This window comes from Balaenoptera ricei, chromosome 20 (assembly GCF_028023285.1).
Source record: "Balaenoptera ricei isolate mBalRic1 chromosome 20, mBalRic1.hap2, whole genome shotgun sequence".
Taxonomy (NCBI): domain Eukaryota; kingdom Metazoa; phylum Chordata; class Mammalia; order Artiodactyla; family Balaenopteridae; genus Balaenoptera; species Balaenoptera ricei.
This window is the reverse complement of record NC_082658.1, coordinates 20,977,910-21,002,087: the sequence shown is the minus strand read 5'-3', so window position 1 is coordinate 21,002,087 and position 24,178 is coordinate 20,977,910. Positions and strand designations below refer to the sequence as shown.

Sequence of the window (24,178 nt, the reverse complement as noted above, 5' to 3'; positions counted from 1 at the left end):
CAGAATGATATGTGAGGGTCAGATGGAGGAGATGGACTCAAAACAAAAAAAAGCCTCAGCCACATACCTAAGTACTGTGGGCATTCCGAGTGGAAGCAGTGGTTGGACTATGGGTAGGGTTAGGGAATGCCTCTCCAGTGGAGACAAGAAAGGGACATATAACACCACCAAGGGGAAAAACATTTTAGGCAAGAGCATCTCTGAGAAAGGAATAAAGTCTGTGGGGGCTGGAGGCGAGGGCTAGGGGGAGATGAGTTGACTTGACATTTTGAAAACCATCTTGAGGCTGGAGAGAGGAGCTGGAGGGGCCAAAGTTGGCTGAGGAGTTGGGGAGCCTTAGCCGGGGGTGAAGATTTTGGGTGGGACAGTATGAAGCTGGTGTATGGTTTTTTTTTTTTTTTAATTTTTATTTATTTATTTTTAAAAATTTATTTTATTTATTTATTTATTTTTGGTTGTGTTGGGTCTTCATTGCTGCGCACGGGCTTTCTCTAGTTGCTGTGAGTGGGCGCCACCCTTTGTTGCGGTGCGCGGGCTTCTCATCGCAATGGCTTCTCTTGTTGCGGAGCACGGGCTCTAGGCGCACGGGCTTCAGTAGTTGTGGCACGTGGGCTCAGTAGTTGTGGCTCGCGGACTCTAGAGTGCAGGCTCAGTAGTTGTGGCGCACGGGCTTCATTGCTCTGCGGCATGTGGGATCTTCCCGGACCAGGCCTCGAACCCGTGTCCCCTGCACTGGCAGGCAGATTCTTAACCACTGCGCCACCAGGGAAGTCCTGGTGTATGTTTTTGAACTGGGAGAGTTGCTGTGGTTTTACTCTTATTGAAAGGTCACTGAAGGGTCATCCTTGAGTTTTTGAAACAGCAAAACTGAAAGAGTTGGTCTGCTCCTCAGAATACTTCTTACTGGACACAGTGTCCTTGCCTGGGAGAATCTGGTGTGGTCAGTGTAGCTGTAATTCATACCAGTGGTTTATTCATTCCATATGTTTTTTTGAGTATCTGTTAAGAGCTGGGCATCCTGCTGGATGCTGGGGGGGTGAAGGGGAGGACACACTGGTGATCAAAAGCCCAGGCTCTTCCTGTCCTCAGGCTGGCAATCTGGCATAGAGGTTACAAGTGCAAGTTACGGAGTCACAGTGCTCAGGTCCAAGTAAGGAGAACATCGGGATCTTTCCCAAAGCAGTGTCTCCCTGAACAGCAAAATCGGGGAAGTTTTAAGCTAAGGGTACACGCATATTCATGAAGGGGCTTGGGCAGAGGGGAATTCAGCATAGAATTAGGGCAAAGGTCTACAGAGTCCAAGCTTTAGTTGATTGAAGTCAAGAGGGTCAACATCATTGTTCTATCCTTCACCTGGATGGGGGCCTTAGTTCCTGCAGAACTCAAAGATATATTATCATGTATATCTCTTGAGGAGGAACTAGGACTTTGCTTTATTACTTCGCTGTTGTTTGACTGCCTTTTCTCTGTTGGTGCACTCCTGTGTTCTCTTAAGATCATTAATTACTGAGACCTGTTCAAGGGCAAGCATTGCAGCCAGGCGTAGATCACAAAATGGCTTAGGCCAAAATGGCTTCTCTTATGTTGAGAAAGCCATTCCTGGTTCACTTTCTGCAGGGACCCCCTTACCTATCTGCTTACAGACTTGTCACTTGTCTGCTTAAAACTCTACAGATCTCCCCATTACCCTTGGGCGAGAGTTCCTGTTTCTTCTTGCGGCTTACACCAGAGCCTTCTCCAGCCTCATCTCATGCCATAGTTTCCTGATGCAGTCTCCACAGGGCTCTGCTTCATTACAACTGCCTGGACCCCATCCTTGGGGATGATTATTCAGTACGTGTAGAGTAAGGACCAGCCCCTCAGGTGATTGTGATGTGCATCCTGGGTGAGACCTGATCTCTGCTCTTGTTCCAAGGTTCTCAGTCTGGCCACACCTTAGCATTGTCTGAAGAGCTTTTAAGTATTGAAACCTGGTTCCCACCCTCAGCAGTATTCCCATTTGGCATCTGGTTTGGTTCCCGGGCATCTCTATTTTATTTTTAAAAAAAATCTGCCCTTGTAATTCTGATCTGCAGCCAGGGTTGAGAACCTCTGCATACAGAGGGCAGAATCAAGGAGTAGATGTTGTGGGAAAACAGATCCTGATTCTGGAGTGATCTACCCTTTCAGATCTCCAAGTATCTGAAAAGCCACTCTTCCGTAATTTATATTTTTCTCTCCTAACCTCACTTCCTGCTCCCCAAGTCATCTTCCTGGGCAAAACGTTCAAGTTCTTGGACTCCTCACACCCTGACTGCCCCTCCCTGAATGTGTTTGTTTTTTAATGCACCATTTAAATTGTGATACAATTAGAATATCACTAGGTGTGGGCCAGTTAAGCTGGACTAATAGACCCTTTCATCCAAATGCTACATATGTCTGTTAAAATATCATTAGATCACACTGACTTGGTATTATGGTTGACTCATGCGTGACTTAAAATCAATGAAAACTCCCACTGTAGCATAGAGGTTAAGAGCAGGAATTCTGAAAATGGACTTATTTGGGTTAGGATTCCAGCTTCATGCCTTTACTACCTGTCTGACCTTGGGTGAATCACTTAAAATTCTGTGCCTCATTTTCCTCCTCTGTAATATGGGTATAAAAATAGTGTCTGTCTCATAGGGTTGTCGTGAAGATGAAATGAATAAATAATTATGTCAAGTACTTAAAAGAGTGCCTTGCACATAGTGCTGTATAAATATTAGCAATAACCATTAGTTCTTTGGACTGCTCTTAAACCAAGATTCTTATTTTTCATCTTTTTCGTTCATTTGGATATCACTTGGTGTTTTCACCTTTAGGCTTTTAGGACCTGGAGCTATCCTTAGGTGAACTATGGGTAGAGATATTTGATCAGGGCACCACCCAACCCCCTCTCCCCTTCACTCACACCAAATCACAGTATTACTAACTCCTCCCTCAGGATGTTACAAAGACCCATTAAAATGCATGTAAGCAGGGAAAGCTGACTTTATCATTTAACAGGACTAACCCGATTATTTAATCTATGTTTCCCAGGGCATTGAGGAAATGGATTTAGCATAAGAAATGCTGATGAAAGGGATGCCATGAGGGGAAGGAACAATATGGCAATGAGGTGTGCCCAGCACATATAGGAGGGATGCTGTACATCCGTTATTACTTTAAAACCTATGTAACAATCCTTCAAAAGAGGGATACTTCCCCATTTTACTAAAGGAGAAGCCTGTTATGTAGTCAAGTAATATCTCCCAAACAAACAGCTGATAAATGGTAGGCAGGGCTTGCACCCAGGCCCATCCAAGGTCAAGTCTCTCGGTCCTTGGCTTTACACCACACCGCTTCAGAGGAGCGTGTCAGGTTGGCGGAGGGGACGTGTGACAAAGTGGGGGGCCACATGATGCTCAAATTTGGTTTGTTTTGTGGTCTTTTTCTGGAGCTCAGACCTGTTCTCAGGCAACTTTAACCATAAACTTCGCACTCAGTAATGGACAAAGCGCATCTAGTTGTGTTACTTTCAGTTTAGAGGGAATTATGTTTGTTATGCTCTTGTTTTTTTAATCTGAAATATTTGTGATCAAATATGCTGCCTATCGCAAATGATGTTTGGAGAATATGTCCATTTTTGTTTTTGTTTTTTAATTCCATAACACTATTAGATTTGAAATAAGAGGCCTTGGCAATTCATAGTTTTCAGAATCTTTTTCTCAGAGGTAGCTGCGTGAGCACTAGATTTTGGGTAGTGCTTTTGGTTTTGTTTTTAACATCCTGAGTGTCCTTCATGGATCAAGGCACTAGGTTTTCCTTCCTTTCTGCTGTTAGCATTCCTGGTAGTCTCCACCTCTTACACTTAACTGTAAACCTGATACATTTTATTCTCTGTGTTTCTGGATTTAAATTAGATAACTATACAAAAGTAGTGCTAGTGATAAGACTTTACACATGTCAGGATTCGGAATGGAAAAAATCACATGCTCAGCACAAGATGCTTGAACTTTTCCAAGAATTAAAGTGAGATAAGAAGAATGAGGGATAGTAGAATTTGGGGGGTTGAATGCGCTCCAGAGTATCATTAAAACTGTTCTTTCGCTTGCTTCTCCGAGCTCTGCTCCCCAGTAATTTAGTACTTCTTTCTTGTATTCAATTTTGCCACCTTAGTAGGGAACTATAATTCAAGTTCTCTTATATCTCAATGTCCATTTTTTGCAAAGAAGTGTTGGTTCCTGACTTTAAAGCAAATCCTATTATTTGTAATTGAATATATTTGAATATTACAATGAGGTTAGTTCAAATTGGGCACTCAAGTGTTAATATTTTGTCTTTTTAGGAAATCAAAACTAGATCTCTGCAAAGACTTCTTATTGTTAAAGGCAAACATCTAGTCTTAAACTTTACAAAGGAACTATTTGGATTTGTAAGCAAGGAAATTATATATTTACTATACAAGTGTACTTATTTCGAATTATCTTTTTAAATTTGAAATTCCAAAGTCTTAATGTCTAGTATAATTATCAATGGTGAAATAGTTAAGCTATAATATTTAAGTGTGGACTCCCTGTTATTCGTTACACCTTTAATCCAACAGTGAAAATGTCATGAAGATTGAGTGTCTTTGTCTAGCATTAATTGCCTTTTAGTTTTCCTCATTTTTTTCCTCCTCTCTAATTTACTTTAAGGAGTTTGCAGCTACCTCATATTATTTTTGGGATGTGGTATGGCGAGAACAAAAAATTGGAGCTTATAATTATAAATAAATTCTGTGACCCTTAATGGAATTTTCAGGATTATATTGAAAACACTAATAGAAACCAAATAGTTGTTCTGTGGGCTTTAAACAGAAATCCAGTTGTATAGAACATGTTTACTATAAAATAAGAGTTAAAAGAGAATAGAAAGCTGTAAAAATCCTATGATCCTAACTTTCAGAAAGAAATAAAAAATATATATACATACCGTGAGATAGATTAAGAGGAATTATATCAACATGTCCAACATGTCAATTGTAGTTCTAGATAGTATGATGATATGATATGGGTGATTTTATCTTTTGGTTTTTGTTTTTGTATTTCTCCAAATTTTCCACAGTGAACATTATTACTTTTTTTTTTTCTTAGGCCACACCATGAGGCATGTGGGATCTTAGTTCCCCGACCAGGGATCGAACCCGTGCCCCCTGCAGTGGAAGCGTGGATTCTTTTTTCTTTTTTTTTAATTTATTTTATTTATTTAATTTTTGGCTGCATTGGGTCTTCGTTGCAGCTTGCGGGCTTTCTCTAGTTTCAGCGAGTGGGGGCTACTCTTTGTTGTAATGTGCAGGCTTCTCATCGTGGTGGCTTCTCTTGTTGCAGAGCATGGGCTCTAGGTGCGTGGGCTTCAGTAGTTGTGGCACAGGGGCTCAGTAGTTGTGGCTCACGGGCTTAGTTGCTCTGTGGCATGTGAGATCTGCCCGGACCAGGGCTCAAACCCGTGTCACATGCATTGGTAGGCGGATTCTTAACCACTGCACCACCAGGGAAGTCCCAGAAACATCTTCTTAAAAGGACTGGTTTCAATAGAAATTAGTACCATTTCTATGTTATTTTATACTTTGGTTGCCTTAGTCACTGGGCCTTTCCTGACGGCAAAGAGGAGCTTAGTGTAGGCAACAGATAATATACAAGTATGAATAAATATGTTCTATTTTAAATGTAGGTATTTCTAATATAGAGTATGGCTAACACCCAAAGAAAAATCTTGGGACGCATTACAAGGTAGAACAGAAATTATCTTTAGATTGCTTTCTGTTCTGGATTATTGTACACGCCTGGTTTTCGTCCCTCTCCTCACTTTCACCCCTGACTCACTCACCCTTGTCGTAAATCCACTGGTGCCTGCATGTGAAGAACAGGTGTTAATTTAAAAAGATGTTTTATGGAATGATGTAATGAAGCCTTTTGTAAGTCATCTTGACTTGTGGTTCTCAACACATCCCTTGGTTTCTTTAGATTGAAGTGTATAAATGAGAACTGTGACTTGGACAGACCTTTTTAGTGATCTTTACAGTAATAAGTTCCCCGTTAAACAGTAGTCGTTTGCCTTATGACTTCTTGTTAGTAAGTTATCCCCAAGAGGTTGAGAAATTCCTCTTTTGAAAAGTCCAGAAAGTCTTTGGTGACTTGCTGTTTCATTTTTATTGTTCTTTTCTTTTCAGTTGTAGAAAACAGGATCACACTCACCTTTCCTTTATCTGCTAACATTTATTATCTGCGAACCTTAAACTGAGTAAACGCCTGCAGAGAATTAAGAGAATGTATTGCCCTAAGCCAGCCACTGTATGGAATGAATTGACTTCTCTCCTCTGCACCCAGAATGGTGCTGGGTACTCACGTTGTTGTGCAAATCGCTCTCTGTGTTCTGGAGTTCAGTGAAAGTGGTTATTAGGTCAGGCTTAGAATTATTCCATAGATAAGAAATACTTCAGTTAGAATTTAGTAGAGTCCTTCAGATTAACTTGTAATTTGAAAAACCAGAATTGAGATTGTGAAATCAAGTGGGCTTAAAAACAGTTTTTTTCCAGTAAGACAATTACCACAAAGCCAGTTGGCAATGGTTTTCCTAGACAATTTGGCTTCTGATCTCTTGAGGATCTAGAGTTCTTATGAAGAGCAATTGGTCTGATTGCCCTGTGGCTCCTGTTAGTTAAGTATGGTTTGTAGCTAAGCAGCTGGTAAGGAAATCACTGACTCTTTGTCCATGTTCTTCTTGAAAATACTACCTGCTCTTTGGCTTTAATTTAGAATGATTTTTTTTTTAATATAGAATAGCTATTAAGTATTACCTACAGTGATTAGACTGAGAAGTAGAACATGACATCAGTCATTTTTGGTCCCTTAATTTTATGGAAAATACTGTTAGCTGGTTTCTGGTTTAAGAAATAGCCCGATTATTATACTACTTACTAAAACTAACTAAAACCAAAACAACAAAAACCCTCTGAGTAACGGACTAGAAACGAATTGGCAAATTTTCAACAACTTGTAATTTTTTAATGGTATATGAGTTTGAAAATGCAAATATTCATGCATGACTCCATTGTTAATCCATAATTGAGCAGGTATAGTGTGATGCTGCTTTATGGTTTTAATTTGGAACTTCAGGGAGCAGACCGTGATGGCTCTACATTTGTATCCAAGATCAGCAATTAAATAATTAGTCTATTTTTTTATTAGTCTATTTTTTAATTGATTTATAACACAGGAGTTTATTATGAAAAGTAGGTGTCTATTTCTTTAAATCCTTTATTAGAACATGGCTTTTGGGTTACATAATCTAGAGCAGTAGTGTCCAATAAAAATAGAATGCAAGTCACATATGTAATGTTAAAGTTCCTAATAGCCACATTAAAAGAAGTAAAAAGAGATGGGTGGAATTCATCTTAATAATATATTTTATTTGGGGGATTCCCTGGCGGTCCAGTGGTTAGGACTGGGCACTTTCACTGCCGGGGCCCAGGTTCAATCTCTGGTCAGGGAACTAATATCCTGCAAGCTGTGTGGCGTGGCCAAAAAAATATATATATGATATATATATATTTATATATATATGTATGTATATGTACACACACATATATAAGTAAAACATATATACATATATATAAAATTTAATCCAATATATCTAGAATATTAACATTTCAATATTAGTGAGATATTTTACTTTTTTTTTGTACTCAGTCTTCAAAATCCAGTGTATATTTTACAGTGTATTTCAGTTTGAAACCAGCCACATTTCAAGTGCTCAGTAACCACATATGGCTAACTGACTACTGTATTGAATTATGTGGGTCTGGAGTTTCATACATTCACATGCAGTAGAATCTACATAAATTGGCATATTACGCAGATGTCTATGCAAGTCAAGTCCTGAGAAACACAAGGCAGATCCTGATGCTTTTAGCCTAGGAGGCAGATTTTTTTTTTTTTAATTGGAGTATGGTTGCTTTACAATGTTGTGTTAGTTTCTACTGTACAGCGAAGTGAAGTAGAGTTCCCTGGGCTATACAGCAGGTTCTCGTTAGTTACTTGTTTTATACGTGTCAGTGTTTATATGTTAATCCCAATCTCCCAATTCATCCCACCCTCCCTTTCCCCCCTTGGTGTCCATACATTTGTTCTCTACATCTTTGTCTTTATTTCTGCCTTGCAAACTGGTTCGTCTGTACCATTTTTCTAGATTCCACAAATATGCGTTAATATATGATATTTGTTTTTCTCTTTCTGACTTACTTCACTCTGTATGACAGTCTCTAGGTCCATCCACGTCTCTACAAATGACCCAATTTCGTTCCTTTTTATGGCTGAGGCAGATTTTTAACTTGGCCCTAATGTGAATATTGTAAGAGAGTTCTAATGGCCTTTGATTTCTTTTTTTTTTTTTTTTTAAATTTTATTGGAGTAGAGTTGATTTACAATGTTGTGTTAGTTTCAGGTGTATAGCAAAGTGATTCAGTTATACATATATTTATTCTTTTTCAGATTCTTTACCCATAGAGGTTATTATAGAATACTGAATAGAGTTCCCTGTGCTATACAGTAGGTCCTTGTTGGTTATCTATTTTATATATAGTAGTGCGTGTATGTTAATCCCAAATTCCTAATTTATCCCTCCCCTCCACGTTTCCCTTTCGGTAACCGTAAGTTTGTTTTCAAAATCTGTGTGTCTGTTTCTATTTTGTAAATAAGTTCATTTGTATCATTTTTAAAAATTAGATTACACATATGAGTGATAACATATATTTGTCTTTCTCTGTCTGACTTGCTTCACTTAGTATGATAATCTCTAGGTCCCTCCATGTTGCTGCAAATGACATTATTTCATTTTTTTTTTTAGAACTATATTTTTATGTTATTTATTTATTTATTTTTAATAATGAAACTTTCTAGGAGTTAAGCCAGCATTTTATTTATTTATTTATGTTTGGCTGTGTTGGGTCTTTGTTTCTGTGCGAGGGCTTTCTCTAGTTGTGGCAAGCGGGGCCACTCCTCGTCGCGGTGCGCGGGCTTTTCACCGCCACGGCCTCTCTTGTTGCGGGGCACAGGCTCCAGACGCGCAGGCTCAGTGGTTGTGGCTCACGGGCCCAGTTGCTCCGTGGCATGTGGGATCCTCCCAGACCAGGGCGCGAACCCGCGTCCCCTGCATTGGCAGGCAAACTCTCAACCACTGCGCCACCAGGGAAGCCCTATTTCATTCTTTTTTATGGCTGTGTAATTCCATTGTATATATATACCACATCTTTATCCATTCCTCTGTCGATGGACATTTAGGTTGCTTCCATGTCTTGGCTATAGTAAACAGTGCTGCAGTGAACACTGGGGTGCATGTATCTTTTCGAGTATGGTTTTTTCCAGGTGTATGCCCAGGAGTGGGGTTGCTGGATCATATGGTAGTTCTATTTTTAGTTTTTTAAGGGACCTCCATGCTGTTCTCCATAGTGGTTGTAGGCCTTTGATTTCCTGTTGAGAGTAAAATTCGACATGGTTACAATGCTTCAGCGTGTAGCATGCGCTTCAGTTACTGCTTTCATTAACCAGTGTTTAGCGTACATGTATCACTGCCCAGGTAGCATCGCATCGGTCCTGTGACAGGTTAATCTTGGGGGTGCGACTGCAAAGGAGTGGTAGCTGAAAATGCTCGGGAGGTGCCTAAGACATTGTTAAAAAAAATCCCAAGCACCTAGGAAACTTAACTTATTCCCCTCTAATGTTGTTGGAAGATTTAGTTTATTTATGGAAACATATTGGCCTTACTGGGGCAAATACCTCATTCTGACATTCTCATCTCTTTGCTTTACTGAACTTTTTCACCAGTGGAACTTAAGCCCTTGGTACTTGAGGAGGGAAATACTTTAGATCTGTGGCATAAGTGTAAAGCACACACTGGTTTAGAAAACTTAGTACAAAAAGAAGAATGTAAAGTATCTCATTAATAGTTTTTGTATGATCGCATGTTAAGATGATAACATTTTGGTTATATTAGGTTAAAGAAAATGTATTATTAAAGTTAATTTTACCTCTTTCTTTTTACTTTTTTAATATGGCGCCTAGAAAATTTAAGATTACATATGTGGCTTGTGTTAGATTTCTATTGGATGATGCTGCCTTAGTTTTTTTTTTTTAATTAATTAATTGATTGATTTTTGGCTGCATTGGGTCTTCGTTGCTGCGCGCGAGCTTTCTCTAGTTGCTGCAAGCGGGGGCTACTGTTTGTTGTGGTGCGCGGGCTTCTCGTTGCGGTGGTTTCTCTTTGTTGCGGAGCACGGACTCTAGGCACATGGGCTTCAGTAGTTGTGGCAGGTGGGCTCAGTAGTGTGGCTCTCGGGCTCTAGAGCACAGGCTCAGTAGTTGTGGCGCACGGGCTTAGTTGCTCCGTGGCATGTGGGATCTTCCCAGACCAGGGCTTGAACCCGTGTCCCCTGCATTGGCAGGCGGATTCTTAACCATTGCGCCACCAGGGAAGTCCCTGCCTTAGATTTTTAATTGTTCAATTAAAGACTGCTGTGAGGGGACTGCCCCTGCTTTCCTGAATATGTGCTTGAAAGCTTGATCCGTTGATGCCACCTTTGCAGTAGCAAGGGGGTGTGCTGTTTCTGTCCCCCCAAGAAGGGGAAGGAGAACAGCAGCACAGCCCTCTTGAATTCTGTAAGGACCCCAGATTCTGAACAACTTGGTGATCATTTAACTTGCTGCTCTGAGAACACAAGACCTGTTGGTTTTGTCACCAGTTTGCCTTTTTATGAAAGGACCAGTAATTAGGTGCTTATTCATGCCTTCTCCAAGAAATAAATCAAGCACTCTAGTGAAGTGTATGTATTTGTATGTATTCTATCTTTCAGTAAATGTTCTCACTGTCCCAGAGAACCATCTCAATATACTTTGATCCATATATACCTTAGTCTTTGGCTCCTACTCATAGTTATTTTTTACAGCTTCTTTTTTTTAAAAATTTTATTTATTTATTTATTTATTTAATTATGGCTGTGTTGGGTCTTCGTTTCTGTGCGAGGGCTTCCTCTAGGTGTGGCAAGTGGGGGCCACTCTTCATCGCGGTGCACGGGCCTCTCACTATCACGGCCTCTCTTGTTGCGGAGCACAGGCTCCAGACGCGCAGGCTTAGTAGTTGTGGCTCACGGGCCTAGCTGCTCCGCAGCATGTGGGATCTTCCCAGACCAGGGCTCGAACCCGTGTCCCCTGCATTGGCAGGCAGATTCCCAACCACTGCGCCACCAGGGAAGCCCTATTTTTTACAGCTTCTTAAGACTACTTGGTCTGTATTGCTATTTCCATGACCCAAGCTATTCAGAAAGAGGACTCAAGATGGTTAGCTGGCTTGGCTTCTCCTTGAGCATTTCCCTGGGGTGTTCATGAACCTGGGGACAACCTGAATGCCTGGTTTTTAGCTTCTCTTCTTTCTCATCCCAGACTGAGAAATTTTAGAAACAAAATTACTCTTTTTTTTTGAGTGGAAGAATCCCAGGCAGGTCCTTGCTTATGTGTTTAAACCTGTAGTCTTGGAATTAGCTCTCTGCCCTCCCTGAACACCCATATCCCACATTTTGTTCTTAGTTTAAAGATCAAACTTAGGTTTACTGTGTTTCTACCTCCCAGTCCACCGAAAAGGAGTGTAGAGTGGGAAGAAAGGAACTCACATCTGTTGAGCATCTGTTGTGTGCTAGACACTGAGCTGGGTGCTCAAGAAATATTATCTCAGTAACCCCGAGGGGTGGGAATTATGATCTCTGTTTGATAGAGGAGGAAATGGAAATCTGGAAGTTAAGTAATTTCTCAGCTTCACATACCTCTGAGAGATAATGGATTCTAGAACGTGGCGTCATGCCCACATTGTCATCCTGGTTTAGGAGAAAGAAGCTGCGATGTGGTTCCAGAGGTAGAGATTTGAATGTATATGTATTGTTCTAAACCGGGAGAAACATGGAAGATCCTTTCCAAAGCACCTTTTATCCCTAATCACAGACCCGATGCCTGTGTTGGATAGATTGTTTCCCCTTACTGGGGCTTGTAGTGACCATATAAACCTTTGGTTTGCAGTTGTGACCCCTGATTCCAGCAGAATGGCCCAATGGAATCAGCTACAGCAGCTGGACACACGGTACTTGGAGCAGCTTCATCAGCTGTACAGTGACAGCTTCCCGATGGAGCTACGGCAGTTTCTGGCCCCTTGGATCGAGAGTCAAGATTGGTAAGTCCTTCTTGAGAAACTCCCCAAATTGTTAGGTTTTAGTTTGAGGCAAGAGACATGATCTGCTCTAACTTAACTCTTTGCTAACTATTTCATTGAAAAGCTTATGGGTACAGTTGATGTGATAAAAGAGAACAGAAGATAGAGAGGTCATTTTAGTCTTGTAAAAACATTTTCTACATTAGAAGGGCATCTGGGCAGCTGTCTTTTGGCACATTGAAGCAGCCTGCTTGGGGGTAGATGTTTTGAAGCCTGACTTTAATCTCATTTGCTTGATGAGATGCTCTGTGTATTCTGACACTTCAGGGACATGCTCTCTCTCCCTCTCTCTCTCTCTCTATATATATATTTTTTAATTGGAGTATAATTGCTTTACAGTGTTGTGTTAATTTCTGCTGCACAGCAAAGTGAATTTTTTTTATCTGAATGAGAATTCTGTCGTGGGTAAAAGTTTGGGTTCGTACTTCTGATTCCCCTTTCATTAAGGGAAAGAAACACAGAGTCAGAGAAATAGACTCGTTCATAGAGGAGATAATGGTACAGAATCCCAACAACTATTTCCTTCACTTTTTTTTTTTTAATATTTATTTATTTTATTATTTATTTATTCTGGCTGCTCCGGGTCTTAGTTGCGGCACATGGGATCTTTAGTTGCGGCATGCGGGATCTATTCTCCAACCAGGGATTGAACCCGGGCCCCCTGCATTGGGAGCGTGGAGTCTTACCCACTGGACCACCAGGGAAGTCCCTCCTTCACTTTAATGTATTCAGATCCACCTATTAATTTTGGTTTAATTCAGGCCCCTGACCTAGTTTTTCCAGAATTTGGTAAGGGGCCAGAGAGGTGATTCAGAGATGTCAGAAATAGGCCACCCTAGCTTGGAATGCTTATTTGCTACTAAAAGTCTGACCACAGAGTTGACTGAGAATTTAAAGCAAAACAACATACCTGTTCACTTCACTCAAGTATTTGTTAAATATAGAACTATGACAGTGGCTAATAGTATCTAGAATAGTTGTTCATAATTTTTTTTTTTTTTTTTTTAATAAATTTATTTATTTATTTATTTATTTATTTATTTATTTTTGGCTGTATTGGATCTTCGTTTCTGTGCAAGGGCTTTCTCTAGTTGTGGCAAGCGGGGGCCACTCTTCATCGCTGTGCGCGGGCCTCTCACTGTCACGGCCTCTCTTGTTGCGGAGCACAGGCTTCAGACGCGCAGGCTCAGTAGTTGTGGCTCACGGGCTTAGTTGCTCCGTGGCATGTGGGATCTTCCCAGACCAGGGCTCGAACCCGTGTCCCCTGCATTGGCAGGCAGATTCTCAACCACTGCGCCACCAGGGAAGCCCCATAATTTTTAAATTGATGACATTAATGGTTGCTGAGCAAGATGCATCTAAAATGATGAGTGGGTTAAAGCATCAGGTTTGCCTTGGGTTTTTTCCTCCTTCTTGATGGTGATTTCTGCGTGCATGCATGTGTATGTATGTGTAGGTTTCAGAATCATTCTTTATCCTTCTTCCTTTTCCTAGGGCATATGCGGCCAGCAAAGAATCACATGCAACTTTGGTGTTTCATAATCTCTTGGGTGAAATTGACCAGCAGTATAGCCGCTTCCTGCAAGAGTCCAATGTTCTCTATCAGCACAACCTGCGAAGAATCAAGCAGTTCCTTCAGGTGTGATGAGAAGCTGAACCCGCAGAGGAGGGTTTTATCTTTCTTTCCTGAAAGTTTCTTTTCTCATTTGGCTAAATAATGAGAATGTATCTTGTACTTTAAATCCAAGGAGAAGTAACTAGCCCTTTGAGTATCGTTGCCTGAAATTCACTTCTTTGGTTCATTGAAATAATAATGTGATTGCTATGTTAATCGTGTTATGTTAGCATGTTAATAACATGATTGTGATGAGGTCAGATGACTAGGAAGATGACTCTTATTTTTCAGTGTTAAAGGTTCGACCATAAATGGATACTCCTTGACAAAGTCAGTTGCCTCCCTGTAAGACTGGGATAACACACTGTCCAAAGACAGACGACCAAGCCTTCTCTCACTGAAGTACTGCTCCTCATGACTGCCTTTCTTCTTCTCTTCTTCCCTTCATCTCCCACTAATGGCAGCCAGGCTCTGAGGCCTTTGCTGTGTTGTTTCATGTAGTAAATGTCATGCTTTCCCTAATTTATGAGGAAGTTAGCAAAGTTCAGTCCACATCTCCTTAGTCTACTGCCACTTTTCATTCTCTTTCTCTCCTACGTACAGAGCAGATACCTTGAGAAGCCAATGGAGATTGCCCGAATTGTGGCCCGGTGCCTGTGGGAAGAGTCCCGCCTCCTCCAGACTGCAGCCACTGCAGCCCAGGTGAGGCCTGGGAAGAAACAAAGCGCTGTTGAAATGTGCTTCCTTCGTGTGTACAGAGATGTGCTTGCTCTTCCAGGGTCTTTAGGATGTGCACTGACCTATGGGGAGAAGTGGGTGTTTGGGTTCTTTGGTTTTTGTTGTTGTTGTTGTTTGGTTTTTTTTTTGGTTATTTTGGCCGTGCCACGTGCAGCATGTGGGATCTTAGTTCCCTGACCAGGGATCGAACGCGCGCCCCTTGCGTTTGAAGCACAAGAGTTTTAACCACTGGACCACCAGGGAAGTCCCTGCGTTTTGTTTTATACAGTGAAAATAACTTTTTTTTCCTGCGTATAAAATTCATTCTACTTTTTAAGAAAAACTTTAAAACATTACAGAAAATTACAAGAAAGAAAGTTAAAAAACAAAGATCTGAAATGTCCCTCACTCCTCTTTTTTTTTTAACATCTTTATTGGAGTATAATTGCTTTACAATGTTGTGTTAGTTTCTGCTGCATAACAAAGTGAATCAGCTATACGTACACATATATCCCCATATCCCCTCCCTCTTGCGTCTCCCTTCCACCCTCCCTATCCCACCCCTCTAGGTGGTCACAAAGCACCAAGCTGATCTCCCTGTGCTATGCGGCTGCTTCCCACTAGCTATCTCTTTTACATTTGGTAGTGTATATATGTCCACGCCACTCTCTCACTTTGTCCCAGCTTACCCTTCCCCTTCCCGTGTCCTCAAGTCCATTCTCTATGTCTGCGTCTTTATTCCTGTCCTGACCCTAGGTTCTTCAGAACCATTTTTTTTTTTTTTTTAGATTCCATATATATGTGTTAGCATATGGTATTTGTTTTTCTGTTTCTGACTTACTTCACTCTGTATGACAGACTCTAGGTCCATCCACCTCACTACAAATAACTCAATTTCGTTTCTTTTTATGGCTGAGTAATATTCCGTTGTGTATATGTGCCACATCTTCTTTATCCATTCATCTGTCGAGGGACACTTAGGTTGCTTCCATGTCCTGGCTATTGAAAATAGAGCTGCAATGAACATTGTGGTACATGACTCTTTTTGTTTGTTTGTTTGTTTGTTTGTTTTGTTTATTTTTTATTTTTTTAAAACATCTTTATTGAAGTATAATTGCTTTACAATGGTGTGTTAGTTTCTGCTTTATAACAAAGTGAATCAGTTATACATATACATATGTTCCCATATCTCTTCCCTCTTGCATCTCCCTCCCTCCCACCCTCCCCATCCCACCCCTCTAGGTGGTCACAAAGCACCGAGCTGATCTCCCTGTGCTATGTGGCTGCTTCCCACTAGCTATCTATTTTACATTTGGTAGTGTATATATGTCCATGACACTCTCTCACCCTGTCACATCTCACCCCTCCCCCTCCCCATATCCTCAAGTCCATTCTCTAGTAGGTCTGTGTCTTTATTCCCGTCTTACCACTAGGTTCTTCATGGCCTTTTTTTTTTTTTTTTTTCCTTAGATTCCATATATATGTGTTAGCATACTGTATTTGTTTTTCTCTTTCTGACTTACTTCACTCTGTATGACAGACTCTAACTCCATCCACCTCATTACAAATACCTCCATTTCATTTCTTTTTATGGCTGAGTAATATTCCATTGTATATATGTGCCACATCTTCTTTATCCATTCATCTGTCAGTGGACACTTAGGTTGCTTCCATGTCCTGGCTATTGTAAATAGAGCTGCAATGAACATTTTGGTACATGACTCTTTTTGAACTATGGTTTTCTCAGGGTATATGCCCAGTAGTGGGATTGCTGGGTCGTATGGTAGTTCTATTTTTAGTTTTTTAAGGAACCTCCATACTGTTCTCCATAGTGGCTGTATCAATTTACATTCCCACCAACAGTGCAAGAGGGTTCCCTTTTCTCCACACCCTCTCCAGCATTTATTGTTTGTAGATTTTTTGATGATGGCCATTCTGACTGGTGTGAGGTGATAACCTCATTGTAGTTTTGATTTGCATTTCTCTAATGATTACTCACTCCTCTCTTCATTGTCTCTTCCCAGGAATCCAACATTAATAGTCTGATATATATCCTTTCATACCTTTCTCCAGGCTCCCATAAACTATAGAAAATACACACATACACATTATATTTAAATTGGTTTACTTTTCTGCATCTTGCTTTTTTCATTTAATTATGTCATGTAAATCCTTCTAAGTCAAGTAGTATAAAGCTGACTCACTTTATTTGCTGCATAATATTCTGTGGTATAGATCTGCTATAATTTATTCAATTATTACCCCTTCGATAGACAGTCACTTCTTTCTGGGGTTTTTTTTCCTCCACTGTAAATACTAGTGCAATGCCTCCCTATATATCTTTATATATTCATGCTTTGATTTCTCTAGTATGGATTTCTAGGCATGGAAATGTTAGGTCAAGGGGTGTGTGCGTGTGTGTGTATAAAATATATATAAACTTTTTATAGATAGTTCTGGATTGCTTTCCCCAAAGGCTGTAACAGTTCACATTTGCACCAGAAGGATATGACAATGTATTATTCTTGGGAGCCACCTGGGGGATGGTTTGGGATTGAATCATTCCGGTTCATATGCATTTCTCTCTGTGGTTAAGTTTGAGAATAACCTCACTAGAGCTAGAGATACAGTTAGTTTAGGGAATAGGGATTATGTGATGCTAACAGGCCCATTGGGGGAACACATATTGATATATGATAGTCTATCTATCTAGATCATCTAATCTATTATGTGTATATGTGTATGTGTATCCTACTGTGTGCTGGTTGTTATGGCCCCCTGCTTTAGAGGAGGTTGTGGTCTGGGAGAAACAGAAAATCAAACAACTTTATAATGCAATAAAATACAAATTATTAAAATATACTAAAAAAGATGAAAAAACTTAATTAGATCAATAACCATAAAAATATATTGAAAAAGACTTGAAAAAAATTACACTCCCCATTCCACCAAAAAAGCCAATAGGCCAGATGGTTTAAAAGTTTTAACAAACTTTTGTGGTACAAATTGTTCCAGTATCATTTAAACTCTTCCAAAGTGTAGGGGGAAAAAAGAGATGTTTCCAGCTTATTTTATGAGGCTAGAATAATGCTAATATCAAGACCTAAAAAGACAGTGTAAGTAAAGAAAAGGTTAGGATTTTTGAATCCTGCTTAGTATACAAAGCATGGTTTATATTCTAGGAATGCAAGGGTGGCTTAACATTAGAGATTCTATTAATGTAATTCATTAAATTAGTAAGTTAAAGAAGAAAAATTGTATTTTTGTTAGATGACAAAATTTAGTGTCCATTCTAGATTTTAAAAATAAGGAACTTTCTTAACAAAAAGAAGAATATTTGTCAGAAACCAAAGGGAACATGATGTACAATGGTGAAGCACTAAAGTAATCTCATTAAAAAGTTACAAGATTGAGGGTGCCTCCTGCCATTGATATTTTTCTGACAGATCCAGCCATTGTAATAAGACAGAAAAAGGGAGTGTTAATGTTGGAAAGCAAAAGACAAACTTTTAAAAAAACAAAACACAATTATTGGAACTAACAAGGGTTCAGAAAAGTGACTGTGTTCAAGATAAATGTTTTAAGAATCAGTAGTTCTCTTATACAATAGCAACGATAACCCTCCGTTACATGACAGTGTAATGGAAGCAAAGATTGGATTCATAACAGGAAAGACAAATGTATATAATATGCATATATTATTGAAATGTATGATAAAACGTCCAGAAGAATATATACCTAAGCATTAATGTTGTTGGTTACGGGAGACTTCTTTAGTTTCCCTGAGGTGTTTTCTTTAATATCCTATAATCAGGGAATTTTTTTTTCATTTTTTTTCCCCCCTTCTTTTAAAAAAAATATGGTAGAATACACATAACATGAAATTTGCCATCCTTTTTTTTTTTCTTTTAGCTGTGCTGTGCAGCTTATGGTTGGGATCTTAGTTCCCCAACCAGGGATCAAACCCATGCCCCCTGCAGTGGAGGCGTGGAATCCTAACCACTGGTGCGCCAGGGAATTCCTGCATCTTAACTATTTTTAAGTGTACCATTCAGGAGTGTTAAGTTCATCACATTGTTGTGAACCAATCTCCAGAACTTTTTTCATCTTGCAAAACTAAAATTCTATACCTATTAGACTGTAGCTCCCCCTTCCCCCTGGACCCTGGCAACACCATTCTAACTTCCTGTCTCTCTGAATTTGACTACTCTATGTACCTCATATAAATGGAATCATATAGTGTGTGTCTTTTTGTGACTGGCTTATTTCACTTAGCATAAAGTCCTTAAGGTTTATGCATGTTGTAGCAGGTGTCAGAATTCCCTTCCTTTCAAAGGCTGAATACTATTCATTGTGTGGCTCTACCACATTTTGTTTATTCATTCATCTGTTGATGGACACTTGGGCGGCTTCCACCTTTTGGTTTTTGTGAGTAATGCTGCTATGAACATGGGTGTACAATTTTTTCTTTTTAAAGACAAAAATGTAGCAGGAACAAAGAAGAAAGAACATCTAAGTCTAATTGAGAGAGTCAGGAACGGCATCATACAGAAAGGAGAGGTACTGTTTGAGCCGAGACTCAATGCTTATTGTATGGGCATCGGGCAGATGGTAAGGAGACCACAGTGTAGGGAGAAAGAAGATCGTGTTCAGACAGAAACAGGAGTGCATGTATTCTTGTGAGAAGTGTAGAAAGTTCAGCATCTGACTGGGTAAAGGAAGATAAGGTGGTCAAGGGCCACATCATGACAATCTTCCTAGTTACTCATGCCTGGCAATTTGGCCTTGGAAGAGCAGTTTACCACAAGGGCCTTGGGCCCAGACCTCCTGGGTTTGAACCCCATAGATCTGCCACTTGCTGTGTAACCTCAGGCAAACTGTTGACTCTCTCTGTTCCTCCACTGGGAATGATAATAGCACTGACTTCATAGAATTAAATTAATTCCTGTGTGTAAGATGCATAGAACAGTACCTGACACATAAATGCGAAATAAATGTTAACTGTTTTCTGTTGCTGCTATCATCATCATCCTCATCCTCCTCATCCTCATCCTCATCCTCACCACATCTGTAGGAAATGGGGACCAACTAAAGAATTTTAAGCAGAAAGCTGATAGGCTCAGATGTGGATGAGGGGGTAACTGATAATACTCACTGTTCAAGACTTGGGCGTCAGGGAGATTAGCCAAATGGCACTTGTCTGTGTATCACTAGAGTTTGCTGTTGTGGAGAACCTTTATGTTTGCATCCTGTTCCATAAGATAAAAATAATCAATTTAAGCCCATTTGGAGAGGCACCAACTTTGCCATGAGAGTTAGAAAAGCAGTAAGTGTCCCAAGAATGGTCCCAATCGTATTGATCAGGGGCTGGCAAACAACACCCAGGGCCCAAATCCCGCCTGCTGCGTGTTTTTGTAAATGAAGTGTTTTTGGAACACAGCCGCACACATTCATGTATGCACTGTCTCTGGCTGCTTTCATGCCGCAGTGGCAGGGCTGGGTATTTATACAGTCATGCAGACTGTATGGCCGACAAAGCCAAAAAATATTTACCACCTGGCCCTTAGACAAAAAGTTTGCAGCCCGTAATACAGAGCTACCTCAACCCAGGCCTCACTGTTGTTCTGTCTGTTTACATCATCTGGCATATTCCCACCTGCCTTTCGTGGGTAAAGCACGAGGAGACAGGAAGACAAGTGAGCGTGATCGCTTGTCTCCCAGGGCTCTCAGTCTAATTGGGTGATAGGTGCACAAACACTTCAAGGGAGAAAAACGTAGAGGAGGATGTGAGTACTTTTGCTTCGGGAAGTTGAATAAGGTTTCACAGGGGAGAAAACATTTGCACCGAGTTTGAAGGTGAGTGAGTTCAGCTGTGCTAGGCTGAGTGGACAGGGGGCGGGGAGTCAGTGTGCAAACACGTTGTGTGTGGGGAAGGGTGGGTAGTTTGCAGTGACTCAAGCACAGGGAGGGAAGGTTTCAGTTTTTGGATTGTGTGAAACATCTGTCTGTGCTGGGCTGAGACATTTATACCTGGAAGCAGCGGGGAGCCAATAGATTTTACTAAGGTATCAGAAGTAGGTTTCTGTGGGTAATGACTGATCACATCTATTTTCTCCCTTTAAGTGCAGTACCAATTTAGAAATAGACATGGGAGTTGAATACAGATTAAAATATCAGCTGTATTGTTGGTAAACAAGACCGAATACATGACTTCGATGGGTAACCATGGGGGCTTTATTTATCTATCTATCTATTTATATTGTAGTACAGTTGATTTATAATGTTTCAGGTGTACAGCAAAGTGATTCAGCTATACATGTACATGTATCTATTCTTTTTCAAATTCTTTTCCCATTTAGGTTGTTGCATAACACTGAGCAGTGTTCGCTGTACTATACAGTAGGTCTTTGTTGTTTAGATACCTGTCCCCTGGGTCAGGTCTTGGGGTGAGAGACTGAGTTTGCAGCGGCAGGACTGCCCCAGTCATCCTTATGGAACTTCAAAGACCACTCACTAATGCCCACTGAGAAAGAGACATAGGCCTCTAGAACTGCTTCTAGAAACCAGGCCCTCGCTTCTGCCCCAGGAGTGCCCCAGGAAGGCAAGAGTGGGAGGAGAGAGGCACCAGCTTAAGTGCTGGGCCCTTCGAAGGTCTCCATGTGCTACAGCCTTTGTCCCAACCTCACTAATCCGATGAGTCACTCTCCCTGTGAAGAGAGTAAGGGTGGAGGTCGCCTTCCCAGAACTTCTAAGGGAAGTTTGTATTCTGTGGGCTTGGACAGGATCCACTGGAAAAGGAGAGTATGGTTCCCTCTAAAGCTGGCATGTTTAGATCTATTTTGGAGACTTCTGGCAGCAGTGTAGAGAGCAGACTGGAAGTGAGCGAGATTAGAGGCAAAGGGATCAACAGTCGGGGCTTGAACTGAGCCAGTGGGGCTAGAGATCAGTTGGAGAGATTACGGAATATAGAGCCAGGAAGATTTGGTGGCTCAGTGTGAAATCAAAGACAACCCAGAATTTCTGGTTTGGGAAACTGGGTATATAATGTCTTTCTTGGACTCTCAGTTCTGTTCCATTGGCTGATATCTCCATCCTATGCCAGTAGCACACTGTCTTGGTCACTTGCAGCTTTTACGTGGTCTTTTTTGTCCGAAGACGTCCTATTACTTTGACAAAACTTATTTGTAAGGTTCATGTGCAATTTGACCTTTTCAAGGCACCGGCCTCCTCCCCTTCTCCCCTGAGATAATATCTCTTGATAGGGAATTTCACCCTGGGACAGAATGGTTTTTTTATTATCCCACAGAAATGTATTGGACACCCCCATGCATTTTTTTTTTTTTTTTTTTTTTTTTGGCCGCACCTCCTGGTGTGCGGGATCTTAGTTCCTCGACCAGGGATCGAACCCCTGCCCCCTGCAGTGGAAGCGTGGATTCTTAACCACTGGACCACCAGGGAGGTCCCCCCGCCCAATGCATTTATTTATTATTATTTTTAAATTTAATTTTTATTTTATATTGGGATATAGTTGATTTACAATGTTGTGTTAGTTTCAGGTGTACAGCAAAGTGATTCAGTTATACACATACATATATCCATTCTTTTCCAGAATCTTTCCCATATAGGTTATTACAGAATATTGAGTAGAGTTCCCTGTGCTGTACAGTAGGTCCTGCCCGATGCATTAAAATAGGCATCTAGCATCTGCTGTCATAAATTGTTCTGAATCTTTTTATATATATATACTTACCTAGAATGAGTTTTCTGAAGGTAGGGACTGTGTCTTAGCTCAACATGTGGTCTCCTAGTACAATACGTAGAGTGGGTTTATATTATGACCTAGAGGTAAAAAGCCAAGGATACAGGTAGAAGTGTGAGAGCTTTCTTGGCACCATACTGACAGCAGCTGGAGGGCACCAGCTGCCGGTGTAACCACCTTTCCCCTCACAATGGCAGCAGCAGCTCAGGCCAAGCAGGAAGCGTAGTGGGGGTAGATGGAGACTAGACAGAGATGTTTTTCTCCCCGTATTTCCAGCATTCACATGTACATTGGCTCCCTTTTTTGGCAGCAAGGGGGCCAGGCCAACCATCCCACGGCCGCCGTGGTGACGGAGAAGCAGCAAATGCTGGAGCAACACCTACAGGATGTCCGGAAGCGTGTCCAGGTGAAGCAAGTCTAGGGCAGGAAGACTTTTCTTGGGGAAGTTGCCTGTGGGTCCTGCGTGTATCTTTTGTGAGGTTTTTAATCCTATTCAGAAACTTCCTTTTCCCTCTCCCCAGGGAAATCCTTTTTACTTCTGTTTTGGTTTGTTTTAAACAGGATCTAGAACAGAAAATGAAAGTGGTCGAGAATCTCCAGGATGACTTTGATTTCAACTACAAAACCCTCAAGAGTCAAGGAGGCAAGTGAATATTAGAGACGTTAAAATCTCCCGTAGAAAGTGAGTTTGTGCTCCTTGAGTCTCAGGACTTGCTTGTTCAGACTCGGGGGAGTGGGTGCTCAGGGGCTGCTGGCGCTTAAGGGAGCCTAGTTACTGAGGATAGGAGTATTCCGTCAGCTCAAGGAGTTTCTCCTTCCTTCTCAGATATGCAAGATCTGAATGGAAACAACCAGTCAGTGACCAGGCAGAAGATGCAGCAGCTCGAACAGATGCTTACTGCGCTGGACCAGATGCGGCGAGTAAGAGCTGTGGGCACCTCCACCTGCCTGTCTCACTCATGTGCAGGACTTGGGCATCTCAGGGAAGAACTGGCTTGTTTTCTAATGAGTTCCTTCTCTGGAATTGACTAAAGACTGTGGTGAGAGACGGTCTGAGGAAATGTTTTCTGACTTTGTTTTTGGTTTCCAACCAGAGCATCGTGAGTGAGTTGGCAGGGCTTTTGTCAGCTATGGAGTACGTGCAGAAAACTCTCACGGATGAAGAGCTGGCCGACTGGAAGAGGCGGCAGCAGATTGCTTGCATTGGAGGCCCTCCCAACATCTGCCTAGATCGGCTAGAAAACTGGTAAAACAGAAAAGAGAAGTTTTTCCTTTCTTCCTAGAAAGCTGTGCTAAATTATGGTCAGAACTGCAGGCCCAAAGGGTTGCTACTACATTTCAGAGGTGGGGACTTCAACATACTCAAATTTAGTCTAAGGGTTAAAGCTTTTACTTTATTTGGACAATTTTTTTTTAATGAAAATGTATTTATATTGCTATATTTTATATTTTTTAAATAAATTATTTGTTTGGGAGTTTTTTGGCTGCATTGGGTCTTCGTTGCTGCACGCGGGCTTTCTCTGGTTGCAGCGAGCGCGGGCTGCTCTTCGTTGCGGTGCTTGGGCTTCTCATTGCGGTGGCTTCTCTTGTTGCAGAGCCCAGGCTCTAGTGCGCGGGCTTCAGTAGTTGTGGCTTACAGGCTCTAGAGCGCAGGCTCAGTAGTTGTGGCGCACGGGCTTAGTTGCTCCGCGGCATGTGGGATCTTCCCGGACCAGGACTCGAACCCGTGTACCCTGCATTGGTAGGTGGATTCTTAGCCACTGAGCCACCAGGGAAATCCTTATATTGCTATATTT

The 24,178-nt window shown here is 41.2% G+C and overlaps 1 protein-coding gene across 6 annotated transcripts in view; it reads left to right on the top strand.

The window, feature by feature from the left end:
• The window catches only part of STAT3 (signal transducer and activator of transcription 3), a 65,573-nt gene that overhangs the window by 22,991 nt on the left and 18,404 nt on the right, over positions 1–24,178 (top strand). For 5 of the 6 annotated variants that reach the window (XM_059908516.1, XM_059908518.1, XM_059908517.1 and 2 more), the window contains exons 2-8: positions 12,102–12,252; positions 13,786–13,930; positions 14,510–14,608; positions 22,693–22,788; positions 22,944–23,025; positions 23,209–23,303; positions 23,477–23,628. In XM_059908516.1, the coding sequence (XP_059764499.1) occupies positions 12,125–12,252; positions 13,786–13,930; positions 14,510–14,608; positions 22,693–22,788; positions 22,944–23,025; positions 23,209–23,303; positions 23,477–23,628 (797 nt within the window). In that variant the 5' untranslated portion in view covers positions 12,102–12,124. Of the gene's footprint in view, positions 1–12,101; positions 12,253–13,785; positions 13,931–14,509; positions 14,609–22,692; positions 22,789–22,943; positions 23,026–23,208; positions 23,304–23,476; positions 23,629–24,178 lie in introns of those variants that run through there. The other variant, XM_059908519.1, reaches the window with a different exon arrangement.